This window comes from Anguilla rostrata, chromosome 7 (assembly GCF_018555375.3).
Source record: "Anguilla rostrata isolate EN2019 chromosome 7, ASM1855537v3, whole genome shotgun sequence".
Classification (NCBI taxonomy): Eukaryota; Metazoa; Chordata; class Actinopteri; order Anguilliformes; family Anguillidae; genus Anguilla; species Anguilla rostrata.
The window spans coordinates 45,496,874-45,511,172 of NC_057939.1; the positions used below are offsets into that span (position 1 = coordinate 45,496,874).

Here is a 14,299-nt window from a genome sequence, read left to right on the forward strand (position 1 = left end):
ACATACACACACACACAAACACACACACACGCACGCACACAGTTATAGATACTCATGCCGCCTCTCACCAGCACCAACAGTCACGTGCACGCACACACACACAGAGTCACAGGTACTCATGCAGCCTCTCTCAAGCACCAATAGTCACGTGCACACACACACACACACACACACACATGCACACACACACACAGAGTCACAGGTACTCATGCAACCTCTCTCAAGCACCAACAGTCACGTGCACACACACATACACACACGCACACGTACAAACACACACACACACACACACACACAGTCACAGGTAGTCATGCAGGCTCTATCAGGCATAAACAGTCCCCACGCAAACATACAGACACACACACACACTCACACGCACAAACACTGAGCTCTGCTAATCTCAGCAGTAGAGAACCAGCACTGCCCGCAGAACAGGCCACTCTTGTCAAACCGGCCAATGAATACAATGTCTGTCTGGCTCCTTGGGGACGACATGTTCAGTGCCGAGTCCTCCTGCAGACTCAGAGGCTGCATCAGTGCTTCCACATCAGCAAACACAGAGCATTTAGAGATGGGGACAGTTCTCCTCACAGACCTCACACAGCCATTCTGTGCTCAGACAACCAATACCTTCCAATTATACTTTACCCACGAGTTAGGAAACCAACAGCTTTTTCATGTTTGCCAAACACTGACCAAGGCAGTGTTTTTCCCAGTTGCTTTCAGTTTGATCCCGATCCTCAAAATGTAGTTTTTGTCTTTATTTGCTTGCTGAATAGTGTTTTATGTATGTAGCTATTGGCAAGCATTCTGATTGACTGAAGTGAAGCATTCTGGGTAATGTATTTTTTTACTCACTGAGCTGGTCTGTCAGCATCTCCCCAGACAGTCAATGCAGCTCGTACATGGATTTTGTTTGAGTTGTTTCTTCCTTTGCAGTGGTTTATTTACTGTGGGGGGTGGCGCTAGTCGGGCAGGTTCATTGTAGACTGGGTTTGAGATTCTCATGTTCTTTTGCGTGCTGCTACCCCTTGGATCAGACATAGCATTTGACTTAGCGCTACTTTATCAACGTCTTCTCTCTCTTCTACTGACTTTCCATCCTGGCCCCATGTCAGACTGACAAACCAACATGACTGACATTTTTTTTAATTATATGTTTCCTCTGCTGGTCTGTGTTCAGGTAAAGTGTACCTAAGTACCTAACTTGACAGATATGCTCTGGTTTTTATATCTTCATAGGTCTTATCTTATCTTGTCTTTTGATCAAATAGGCAGCATACCAAATAATTAACATATGAGACAGATTTTTTTTTATTGCTGCTTTGTTTTGAGAAAACTGCAACTGTTTAGAGACAAACTCCTAAGGCGTAGTACATTGAAAAAGTCAACTGACCTTCATTTGTATGCGTCCGAGATGCAATTCCATAAAGCCTGGTTGCACAAAATTGAGAATCGACCAAAGTCAGTTAATTCAAGCTAATGGAATCACCGCTATATATAACTTTGTGTTTGGAGTCTCATGGATTGACTCATAGATCTTAGCATGGCCCAGTGCAGACGGAAATCATCTTAAGAACTGCAGGCCTCTCTGCCAGAGATAACAAAGATGTCTCTGAAAATTGCCAAAGATACATGTATTTGTAGAAGGAAGCAGAGCCTATGTTTAGACTGTTAATATATTTAGTCTGTGTTTTTGTGGCACTTGTATCATAGAGTCTTTCCAAAAAATTTATGGCAGGAGGGACATGTTTGAGGGGGATCGTTCTATCGAAACAGCTGAGTGGGAAGCTTCTGTCCATTACGCAAGCAAATCGGCTTATCTTCTTTCAAAATTCCAATAAAAATACCTTAATTTTATCAAGCAAAGCCCAGCATAAATAGTGAGGTGATTTTAGGGATGCTGATTATTACTGCTGTCATTATGATCCTTCAACATGCTTTTGCAGAGAACGTGGCTGCACGACCCCAAATCATTGACACCCCCCCACCCCCCCCCACCCCAGCTCCACGACCACGGCACAAAATTCCCAAACAATTACTATGTTATTTACTGACATTTCTCTCTTGCTGACTCTGTTGTACTACTTCTTTGAGACACAACACCATTTTATGTTTGTTAATTTTCACTTCTATCGTTTTGGCCATAGTACTACTACTATTCCTCGCAACCTGGACACTATTATATCAGAATTAATTAATATGCCATGTTCCAGGTAAAATGCTTGCACTTGACAGGAAGTGAATGCATTTTAGCGAGCGAGGTGTGACGGCACGATTGTGCTGACCGCACACTTACAAAAATGAAGTAATGGGGTTTTTCTTTTTGAAGAACACAGCCCATCATATTCACATAAAGCACCAGGGCAAGGGTGTACTAATCCGTTTAAAATTGCTTCACCCCATGTCGAAGGAAGCGCAGCTGTAGCTGCTGCAGCAGAAATTAAAACGTCTCAGATTCGCTGTTCTAAAAGCCCTAGACTTTTTGTTTAGGGAACCGCACAATCGAAACGCCAGGGCTCGCATTAATTGAGGCTTCCCTAAAGCCACAGAAAGGAGAGCGCCTGCTTTTCACGGGGAACAAACGCTTCTTTTTGGGGTTGCCGTTTCCTGCAGCAGAATCCACGCTGAATACTAATGGGGAGGGAGCTCTCCGCAGGACCACTCTGCCGTAATGCCCACAGAGAACGCGGTTGCCATGGCAGCAAGACGGCAGAGAGCGCCGCTCGTCTGCGAGGCAAACCGGCCATCCAACGGAACTGCCTCGCGGAGTCGCTCAGAAATACAGAACTCGAACGCGGCCACCCAAACAGAAGCGCTCGAAAAGCCATTGGGAGCCACAGCTCATTGCGTTCAGAAGATGAGAATTGCCGGTAAACGCCCAGAGAAAATTCCATGGTAATATTTGTTTTAATTATTTTTCCTGCTGGTACTTGTACCAGCATTAGAGGCTGAAAAATATGTCTGTAAAATATTTGGAGTGGTAACCATACAGTGCAGATATATAGACTAAATTATAAAATATTGACCAAAAGTTCATTTTCTTGGCAAATATAGACGTCATTTCCAACAAATCAGGCTTAATCAAACACACTGGAATTGACTGTATAAGCAGGGATCAAATACATTTCCAGGGACTGTTTTTTTGGCAGCTCCAGAGTTTATTGGTGACTCACTGAATGTAAATCTGTCAGAACTGGAGTAATTGCACTGTTTAAACACATTTTCATACCCATTCGTCATCAGAACAGCCAACCAGCACAACGCCCACGCACAGCTACTGCGTTTGAGATTTAAAGGCATAAAAAATGATGTTTGATCCATTCAACATTTTCCGTCCTCTAAGAATGAATGATCCTCAGAAGGGATCTGAGTCTTTTTTTAATTGAAATCAGAATATTTTAATATCTCAGAGATTATTTAATGCTAAATAAAAAGATAGCTTTGGTTTGCCCATAATAATAATAATAATAATAATAATAATACAGCACTTCTGCTTGAAGATACAACAAAGTTCAAGAATGCAGACCCAATCATGTGACTGTATTTATTCAAAATTAATACATAGTAGCTAACCCATGAAAAATGATATCATACAATAAGCTGGTTCCGCAAACAGCATTTTCAGTCAGACACCGTGTCCATATTTCTACTCTGAGGCTAAGCAGCAGAGTACAGCGAGGAGCACCGGTCGATTCTGAAATCCCTCATTTTAAGCCATCGAGCCGGCAGGAAATGGAATTTCAGTGGCAGCCACGGTAACCGCTGCGGTGATTTTTTTATTTATTTATTTTTTTTCTCCCAGCACCTGCTCCCATCTCCAGGGGCATCAGCTTCAATTTAGCCCGCGACTCGAGGCAATGTGCGGACCGTGCGGCGAAACACCGCCATCTAACACTCAACTGGTCCACAAAGAACATTTGCTGAGACAGGGTTTTATACAGAAATGTGGACAGTGGATGGTTCAGTGGAGAAGGAGGAGGTGAGATTAATACGCCTAATCAGGCGCTAGGAAATCCATTAGAGTGAAGGTCCACAAAATGGATCCCACTGTATGAGGCCAAAGGGTGAAGCCGATCACACTACTTTCCTGATATCCTGGCTTGATCGTTCCCCCAAATCCTCTTTATCTGGACCCCTATCTCTAGACCTCACTGTGATATTACGTCTTATCATTATTCAGTGACCCTGGGACTGTAAGCAGTCTTTTATTTGAAATGGCTTAAATCAATGCACAGTTACAAATAAGGAAATAGTATACAGTTAAATACAAGCACTGGGAGAGTGACACATTTTCTGTTGTTTTGGCTCTGCACTCCAGCACATTGGATTTGAAAAGCAATTAATATGATGTTAAAGTGTAAACTGTCAGCTTTAATTTCAGGGTACTTACGTCCATATTGGGTGATCAGTGTATGAATTACAGCCGTGCATGTAAGGGAACTTTTCACGCAAGTTCAATGACAGGAATACTGTGTTGTAAGAGGTGGCAGCTCTGAGGATAAGGTGTTAAGTCAAGGATAAGTTAAGATCTGGACTCAGTGTCTTGAATAAAGCGTCTGTGACCACCTCTTAAATAATTGCTCTGATTATCAATACGTATTTTACCAGTTAGTATGGATTTTAATCCCAAGGAACCCGGTCAAATCCAAACCTGGCCTTCTCCCATTGGTACTTAGCCCAGGGACTGCAACGTCAATTTGGCTTTTCATGTTGCCAAAAGGTAAATAATCTCATAATAACTGTGCCAATGATAATATACACTGTAAGGGTTGCAGTTTAAATCACTGTTATTTAAAAAAAATTCTATTGACCCCTCAGGGAATATGAATCCTATGAATCCCTTATTAATTCAATGAAACAAGTTAAAAAACAGCGGTCAAGGTCCTGTCTTATCACAGAGGTTAAAACCTATTTTTTTTAACACAACCTGACAAATTGACATCCTAATAAATAATTCATTCCACTTCAGAGACCCACTAAACATAAATAGTTCACTGTCAAAAACAGGAAAAGGAAAATCACTTTTGCAGGCACACCACACCATATGAAAACAAATCCCTGCAAAGGAGTCATCTGCATAAGGCACAATGCTAATCTCCTGCCAGTGCTCCTGCAAGCTAACATGGACAGAGACATGACAAAATATATCATGTGCACAAAGATTCCTGTCATTTCTCATCAATCATGAGAACATTTCAGTGGATTTCTCTGTGTACGCTTTCCCAGAGCAAACAAATCCCTCACAAAAACATCACGCAGTGATTTTATGAAACGTCATAGCCAATCAGACGCCGGGGTCTGGTTTGGTGGTGTACCCCGGGGCCCGAGCATTAAGTGCCTTTTACAGGTCTTCTGGTGCATCAGCGATACCGCCTCTTAACCTGCAAACAGGAAGCTCACAGTGGGGGCACCACTATACAGCATTACCCTTCCCCCTCCCCAGTGTGCAGCACCGCTGGAAACGGGTGACTCGTCGTACCAGGAAATCTATCCATCTACCTATTAGATCTCCAAATTCTAATTCAAATATAACACATTTACATTAACAATCAAGACGCTGTATAGTTTTCTAGAAACTATGATTAATGAAGTGTCTATTATTATTATTATTATTATTATTATTAATATTATTATTATTATGCAAATGATATGCTCAAATGAAATCCATTAAAATCCCAGAACTACGTTCTCTCCTGTCCGAACCTTGGCTATATTTTGGGCACCACGCAATGATTGGCATAAAGAGGCTACGCACGAGGCTACAGAGAGGATTTAAACAGAGCACAGGGCCCCCCTCATCCTGACTAAGCCCTGCCTCTCACACAGCAGGACCCCGCAGAACCATGTGAGCACTGAAGCTGGGCTTTACAGGGGTGAAGTGGACTGCTGATGCTCCAAAAACGTGGGATAGAGAGAATTTACAGCCTTAGACTTGGGGTGATGGGCTGCGGTGTTGGGGGGGGGTGGGGGGAGGGGGGGTGTTCAGGGAGCGGAATTAAAGCAGTGCTACGGGGAGAGGCGTCAGTGTTTAATATGGAGATTGCTGCCGGTAATAACTACCCTATCGGCTCCGTTCGCCTGACTCCGAGGTGTAATTTGAGCGAAAGCGATGCTAATGATCACGTTCCTTCGAGTGGCCTTTTTTAAAAAAGAGAGACGCTGATTACCGGCTACGTTCTTCACCGCACGGTTGAGCGCGGGGTGGGTGGGTGTCCAGACACGCGAAAATGCAGGGTGCGGGGTACGCCTCCTCACATCTGACAGCCCGATTGCTTTAATGGCGACGGGGGCCCTTTTTCGGGCGCGCGTGAGGCGTGTCCCGACGCGGGCCTGTCTCCTTCGGGTGATCGTAATGAGGGGTGAGGGGATCTTGCTCCGCACCGCCTCGGAGGACGGGGACAGCAGAGGGAGTCTGGGCCAGCTCACATTCATCCGCAGTGACACCGGCTGAGCTAAATCGGTTTTTAGAGCCAGCCGCTGGGACCTGGAACCTGGGGTCGTGGGGGTGCCGGTAATTGGGTGGTAAATGTCCTCAAAAAAAAAACAATTCCAATATTGTTGGTTATATTACCTCTGTTTTAAGAAGGCTAGACCTCTAAAATGTATTGCAAAGCACTGCAACATTCTACATGGAGAATCTACTGCACAGGCGTACAAACCACTCTTTCATGTGTACAATTTAAGCATTTTTTCCCTGTATAATGTGATTTGTGTGCACATAGAGATGCACACAGAGATGTTGAGGGAGCAGGCACAGGACTGAGCAGTTTGTGCCTGGCGGGGTGGATTCCCCAGGGGGGGGTGATATGGGGGTTCAAACATGGAGTGATCCGAGACCAACATCCTCTCTGTGCGCTCAACAAACATCGTACCCTCCCCCAGCCTCTGTGCGTAGAACGCACTGACATTTTAATATGGCGAAGGTTCTCAGCTTTCACTCCATTATGAAAGCATGTGGTGTGCACTGAAGAAAATGTGGGAAAAGGACTGGGCGATCACTAAGAGCCTGTAATACATTTAATCTTTCTGTTCCAGAATATCCACCCTCTAAGCATTCTGCAGTTAAGGATTCATGTCACAAACATGTATGACAGGTAAACAAAGCATGTTGCTATTGATAGAAGGAGGACATCAGCTCAGATGGGATATCGTTTCAAATCGTTTCCGTAAGATTATCCCTTTGTATTCACCTCATTTGTGAGCTATTTCCTGCCCTATGGGAAGTCCCTAATCAATTTATAAATACAGAGACAGATGGCCATTTTACGATAATGTAAAACGCAAAAATTTAAGTGATGAGATGTTCCCCAAAAATCTAATTTTACTTTACTCTGGGTGTGACACAGATACTCAACATCTATTTTAGCATTCACTAGCATGCAATGGCTTTTTGAATGTCCTCCTAATCCCCATAAATGACTTAAGACTAAGAAACCAGAAAAAAAGGCTGAAACCAGACCTGAAACCATTTTCTAAGCCATTTCAGGGTTTCAGCGTTACTTTGGCGTTTACTAGCTGTAATGTTACAGTTTTTCTTTTTACAGTTTAAAAATGACTGACGTATAAGGACACAAGATGTTATTTCATTCTATCAAGAAGCATAATGGTTTTTGGAGGACACGGTAAGGAGGACCAAATCCATTGCTTTGTGTGTGGTGAAGAGAAACGAGGGCTACCTTTCCAAACCTAGCAGTTAAAGGCATTATCGGAAATACATTGAATTAATATGTATTTTAAATGAAATTATATCTGTAGTTATCCTATATGAACACATATCATTATATTTTAATTTGAATTCATATTTCTGTTTATTTAATATGGCCGACCCAGACGAGCATAAGAACTGTACTGCAATGAATGCACCAAAATGCAACAATTATATTTCCAGCACAAGGTAATCAGCCAGTAGGCAAGTACGGGAGCTATTCACTGAAAGCAGTATGCGTGCTAAACTGCGCACAGCACAATAAGCACAGACATGCTATGTGGATTATAATATCCAACCAAAATTTCCCTCGTGATTTTGTTCTCACTATTTTCTTTCCATACTTTCATTGAAAATGCAACTTCCATCTCCACATTTAGAGATATCGACTAAAAATGTCATGGTTAGAATTTGTACCTTCACAAAACTCTTGATTCATCTTAATTAATTTTTATTGTCATTAGAAATCTCTAGATTGTTCCTTAACAAGTTCACCATGAAAGTATATATATATATATATATATATATATATATATATTATATATATAGTAATCTCAGTCATAAATGAGTATCTTTCTCATCACTCGGCAGGACTCAAGGAGCAAAGAAACGACAAGGTTGAGGGATCGGTGTTGCGTGAATAAGGCTAAGCGTAGCTCCCTGACGTTTTTATTCACTGTTTGTGTCACTGTGAAGAGTAGCTCTTTGTCCAATATGTCTTCACCATTGCTTTACTAGACTAAGCTGAGTGTGTATCTGCCGACTATGTGTGGAATTTTAACCTACAGTTTCTATGGAAACATGAACCTCTAAACAGACATCTATGGTTTATATACTATACTGTAGTCATAATTCTTACTGCTCATTCGCACTGATTCACAAACCTTGGCAGTTTGATAGAATAAAATAACAGAGCCTCAAGATGTGCATGACACCTATTCGAAGTGTATTCTATTATATTTACTAATCTTCCCCCCCAAAAAAACCTGAAAATTAAGTGCTACCCGATTCACACACTTGCTTGTGATTAAAAAAACATTTCTCATAACCATGAAATTTTTATACCTTGATTACCCATTCATTTCAAAGCATTTATTTGCATAATTCAAATAGTAAATTAAACAAAAGAACAGATGGGGAAAAAAAATCCTAACTGTGGTGATTTCCCTCCAAAATCCCAGGAAGCCTCAGACAGTCAGACTGCCTTCGAGGCCTCATTATGATTCACTGCAGCCCGGGCAAATCCCTGATGACATCATCACCGAGCATCAGCCGCCTGCATTCCAGCAGACAGACTCTGAGAAAGTCTGGTTTGCACCTCTGTCATGTGACCACGGCACATTTCAACTCCTTGTCTGTGGAACTGGGGTGGATTTAACATCCTGTATTGGCAGAGATCATTGTTCCTTGCAGGCCAAACTGGAGGAGAGATTGTGCCTATAATATTTCCTATATTATGTTGTAAGTGTATTAAAAATAGGACCAATATAGAAAGCATATCAGTAACGTTTATGATGCTCCCATTGCATCGAGCAGCAGTTACCTTCTGAGGTCTGGTTTTAGCAAGTCTTACAAAATGATTTTGTTACATCTCTATTCCAGCAGTTTTGACAGCTCTTGAAATGGCAGGACATGAAGCCTTTGTAAATGTCCCAGAGGGACGCATGCTGCCCATCTGGTGCACAGATTTAGCTGAATTTAACAGCACGATTTCTACAAGCAGAGTTTGAAATAGGGCATTTGATTTCACAAGCTGGACAGTGTATCATCTGTATGAAGATGGTCTTTTCATGGTACACAGGCTGCATAGCTGTGACCAATATTATGGTTCTCACCAGACCTGAGTCAAATATGTATTTGTTTTGGATTCAAATACTTTTCTGTGCTCTATTGATCTTGCCTGGTGTAATTGAGCATGAACAGAAGGTGGGGTTTGTAATTTTTGAGAGTTTTTCTTTGGTTCCAATACACCAGACAAAATGAAGTAAAGCGTAGAAAAATAGTTGAATCCAAAACAAATACGTATTTGACCCAAGTCCGGTTCTGACCCGCTAATACCCAACAGAGGACCCGGGGAATGGGCCTTACCTGCTTCCCGTCCAGCGTGTAGAGGCGTTTCACCGCGCCGGAGTCCAGCTTGATGGCGTCGGTGATGTCGGTGAGCACCTGCTCGAAGGAGTGGGCGGTCTTCTTGTTGAGCAGGATGCGCACGGCCTTGCGCGGCTTCACGCCGCTGCGGATCACCGTCACCAGCTTGGGCTTGATGAAGTCCTTGCTCTCCCGCGACTCGCTCCGCTGGGACAGGGCGGAGTGCGAGCGCACGGCCACGCCCCCCGAGGCCACCGCCGCCGCCGTCGCTGCCGCCGCCGCGGCCGCCGCCACCCGCACGTTCACGCCCCAGTTGGGGTTCACGTTCTTGGTGTAGTCCACCTTGCGGAAGGGCTCGTTCGAGGCGCAGACGTAGCTCTCCCCTGCAATGTGGGAGGGGGGGAGGAGTTCAGATCGGCTGCACCATTCCACACTTCCTGTCATGTCATCCCTTCTTTCCTGCAAACTATCTGATGAAAAATGCTTTTGGCCGCAAAGAGTATTGCAACCATTATGGGGAATTGCAACCATTTTTTTTGCCTGGTACATATTAGCGTATCCTGAGTAAGTCGCATTAAATAAAATGCATGCAATTAATGCAATGCATGCAAGGTTAACTGATCTTATCTGAATAGTTAAGCCTATTTTTATTAGGTGAAGGTAAATCCAAAAAAAGTTGCAATTAATTAGGAGGCCAGGGGTCTTTATCTGCAATTTTTTCAAATTTAAATATTAAATATTAAACATAGATATTTGGCTTCACTGCCTGCAGCTGATCTATACTGTACTTCTTAAAAATCTACAAAGGTTGAATGTCAAAAAACCTGTCAAAAATCCTGACACAGTGATACATTGTTTCATAGACATGCCATTCCTGTTTCTGAGTTTGAAATGCATTCCAAGAGGCGGCTTGTAGTACAGGCTAAACCTCCTTCACATAACACAGTGTGTACACATATAATTAAACACTCTAACGTGGCATTGTGTTTTCTACAGAGCCAACGACATTGTGCTATAGCCATGCTACAGCTAAGCCATGGAACGGGAAGTTAATGATAGTATGCGCTTGAAATCTCTGCGTGATACGGCTCCTATCTGATGAAATTCAGTCATTCAGCACATTTCAATAAACACAGTCATTTCAAGGCCATTTCAATTAACACAAGATGTGTGACACCAAGCAATAAAAAACCCAACAGGAGAAAATGTTACTGAAGCAGCTTTTTTAACCCTGCATTGACCAGAGATGTGGTGAATATCTCTCCATCCCATCCCAGTCTTTGGTGGAGACAGGAAGACATGTCACTCCAAAATTTTCATAGGAATTAATTACTAGTATGCTTGTGTGACTTTACGTCTGACGACGTGAGACTAGGTGGTCCAGCAGTGTCTCCCTTAAAGTTCAAATGGAACGTATGCTCCGCACTGCCGGCGTCAGGGTGCTTCACGCACTCGTGTGATCACTGACGTATGCTAACGATCTACAGAACGCCTCTCATCAACGGCCAGGCATCCGTTAATCTTAAAAAGACCACCCATCTCTCCGCACGAGATAGCGAAGAGCTCAAACGGAGCAGCAGTCAGATGAAACCCGTCCTTACGGGATTAGCTGCAGGCAACAGCTCAGACAGAACCATGTTTGTGAGCAGACAGGGGGGAGAAGGGTTTCCTCCATTCTCCACCTGGCAAGATGCCGAAATAATAACCAACATGCAACGGACATCTTGGCAGTTTCCTAGAAAACGTTAAACATGCTCAATCTTAATATGTCGCATTGTATTTTTTTCACATGTTGTCAGAATCGGACAATCGGAGCAGCTAGAGAACTGTGAGCCTTACAATGGAAGTCAGTGAGTTAATGTTCTCCGTGGAAGAAAAGATCTATTCACAGGCTCAATTATGCAACCTTATGATGTATATGTTGAGATGAGATTCAAAAGGATGAGGCTCTTTAAAAATATTATCCCTGTTATAGTGCAGTCCATAGCCCTTTAAAAAAATAACGTGAGCTCTGCAGAATGGAAACTACGAGAGGAGGGGGTAGCTATTGTTTTGGAATATCACTGTTAAACACATGCACTTCCTTAGTGAGCCAGACAGGAAGGGCAGCAACAGCACTTGTTCACGCGAGGGTCTTTTTCATTTGTACTTTGCGTCAGTATTTTGTTTTCTAGCGGCTCTTCTCTCTTTCTAAGAGGTATTTGGGGCACAAAGATGTGCACAGACTTTTGCAATAATTCAAAAGATGTGTGACGTATGTTGCCATTATCTGAAGGCTGATACTGAACCAAACATAGCACGACTACAATATGTTAACTCCGGAAACTGTTATGAATGGGACTTGACAGAAATAATTAGTTTAAATGAACAGATAGAAACAAGCTTGAAGAAATATATATATATGGTACTTAAGGTCGTTTTATTCTTTATTCTTGGATACAATGCAAAAATAAAGCAGTAAAATTATGTCTCTACTCCTACTACCTTGAGTGTAGTGAGAGCTGTCCGTAGTGCTGAACCTATGCCATGATTTATTTATTTTTCATTCTTCTAGTAGCTTAGCTTAGTATCTTAAATATTTTTCACATTGGCAGTCATGTCTAAACCGGTTGGACACCTGCATCTAAATAATTCACTGTGATAATTCACAGACAAACAAGTTTAGTTCCGAATAGCCTGCAAAGCTTAGCGACTTAAGTCAAAACGTGTTTGCACTGTAGGCGTTGGTAAAATGTAAAAGAATAAGAGTCGCATGATTTGAACATGTGTACATTTTTTATGTCTGTGAATAAATACACATTTCTACGTGTCTATAACGTATTAGCAATGTGACCTGCATCGGTACTGCGTCATCACTGCACGTGGACAGAACATTGTGTTGCGTTAGCGTGATGCCTTGTGGTGATACCTCTGTGGTAGGATAGTAGTGCCACACATTACACTCCATTGTAGGCCTACTGAACGATGACAAATTGGAATAGACTTAAATCATTAATGCCACACGTTAATGTGAAAGTCTGTGACCCTGCATTTTTGGAGCGCCTGAATGTAGCTACTACCTTAATGTGATCATATAACTCTAATAGTTGTGATTCCAAGAGGAATACTCAAATGCAGCCTACCCTACCAGGGCTGATTTGACACTGATAATTCACTGAGCACCGCAGTGGCGCAACTGTAAAACCTGTGCTGACAAAATACGTGTATTCTGCTAGCATAGTGCAATACTAACTCATTCTCTGACAAATGCAACAACCACTCGTGTAGGCTATTTAATAAATTGTGAGTTGCTCTTAAATTCATGCGTGTCTTTATATTTTCAAGTGGACATGCTTTCTCTTGGAGGTCGCTGTTACCTTCTACTAACTCTTCCAGGCTTAAAATCTTCCTTGTTCCATCCAAAGAATATATGCTTCGCACTCCTTGGGGCAGGTTCATGTTGTCCGACAGTGACCTGGTCAGTTCCATCAGCAGAGCGTCGAAGGACCGGAAGCGGTCGTTGGAAACCGCATACACCAAACCCTTGAAATATTTGTCTCCATTTCGGTAAAATCTAACTTTCTTGGCTTTCTTCTCGGAACTTAGCGCCTGCAATGTGCGGGTGCGATACAAACTACAATTGGCGCTATGAGCTGGGCTGGGAACCAGACTATTTGCCCTGGACCCAGACTGCGAGCTCGAGCCCACGGCTCGAGTAGAGCGATGCGCCTTGTCCCGTTCCTCGAAGTGCTCCAGTTCGATGCTTCTGTGGAGAGACATTGCTGTATATTCGTGAGTAAACGTGCGGTGATCTGACTGTATCTTCAACGAGCTGGGGTAACCCCTGTCGTCAGAAGCGTTCTTTGATGATTCGGAAAAAAACAATAGGATGTCGTCAATCAATTTTGATTGAGATTTCTGGAAATAGTCTTAGCAGAAGCAGTATCCCCAGGGTGTCTTAAATTTCATATCATTCCTTGTGGTGCTATTCATCGACACTGATTTGCTTTTTACACAATACAACAGTCCTCTTTCACAATCCTCCAAAAGCTTCAGAACCTGCGACGGCGGTTTACAACCTCATTTTCATAACCTAGTGCAAATCCACATTGAGTCCTTTGCAAGTAGTCAAACGACAATGATTGTCGGTCGTAATAATTTTTTTTCCGAAAAAATGCAGCAGTCTTCATTGAAATTAGCTATGTTAGCAGCCATTCGTTCGCGGATCATCCTACGTTTGTTGAGAACGTTGTCCAGCTTGCTGTTTTTGGGTAGATGCTTTCCTTATACGAAGCATTATAAACAAGAAGTTCTTTATCTTTGTTTAGTTATAATAGGCCGCTTTATAAATAAATAATTTCAAATAGGATAATACCATTGCTGGTATATATAGATGGGGTTGAGAGGACCGCATAAAACGTGAATCCTCCCCTTTCGCGGATCCTCTAGCGACCTCCCTGCTCAGCAATACAGCAGGTGTACAGTATTCGAGTCATCGCTGCAGGAGCTCGTCTGCTGGGTCCT

The 14,299-nt window shown here is 42.8% G+C and overlaps 1 protein-coding gene across 5 annotated transcripts in view; it reads right to left on the reverse strand.

Annotated features, from left to right (window-relative positions):
• LOC135259827 (serine/threonine-protein kinase DCLK2-like) overlaps nucleotides 1-14,243 on the reverse strand; it is a 36,286-nt gene extending 22,043 nt beyond the window's left edge. For all 5 annotated transcript variants that reach the window (XM_064344648.1, XM_064344647.1, XM_064344650.1 and 2 more), the window contains exons 1-2: nucleotides 13,153-14,243; nucleotides 9,797-10,179 (exon numbers count right to left, since the gene is read on the reverse strand). In XM_064344648.1, coding sequence (XP_064200718.1) covers nucleotides 9,797-10,179; nucleotides 13,153-13,555 — 786 coding nt within the window. In that variant the 5' untranslated portion in view covers nucleotides 13,556-14,243. The remainder of the gene's footprint in view (nucleotides 1-9,796; nucleotides 10,180-13,152) is intronic.
• Between the last annotated feature and the right edge of the window lie 56 nt (nucleotides 14,244-14,299).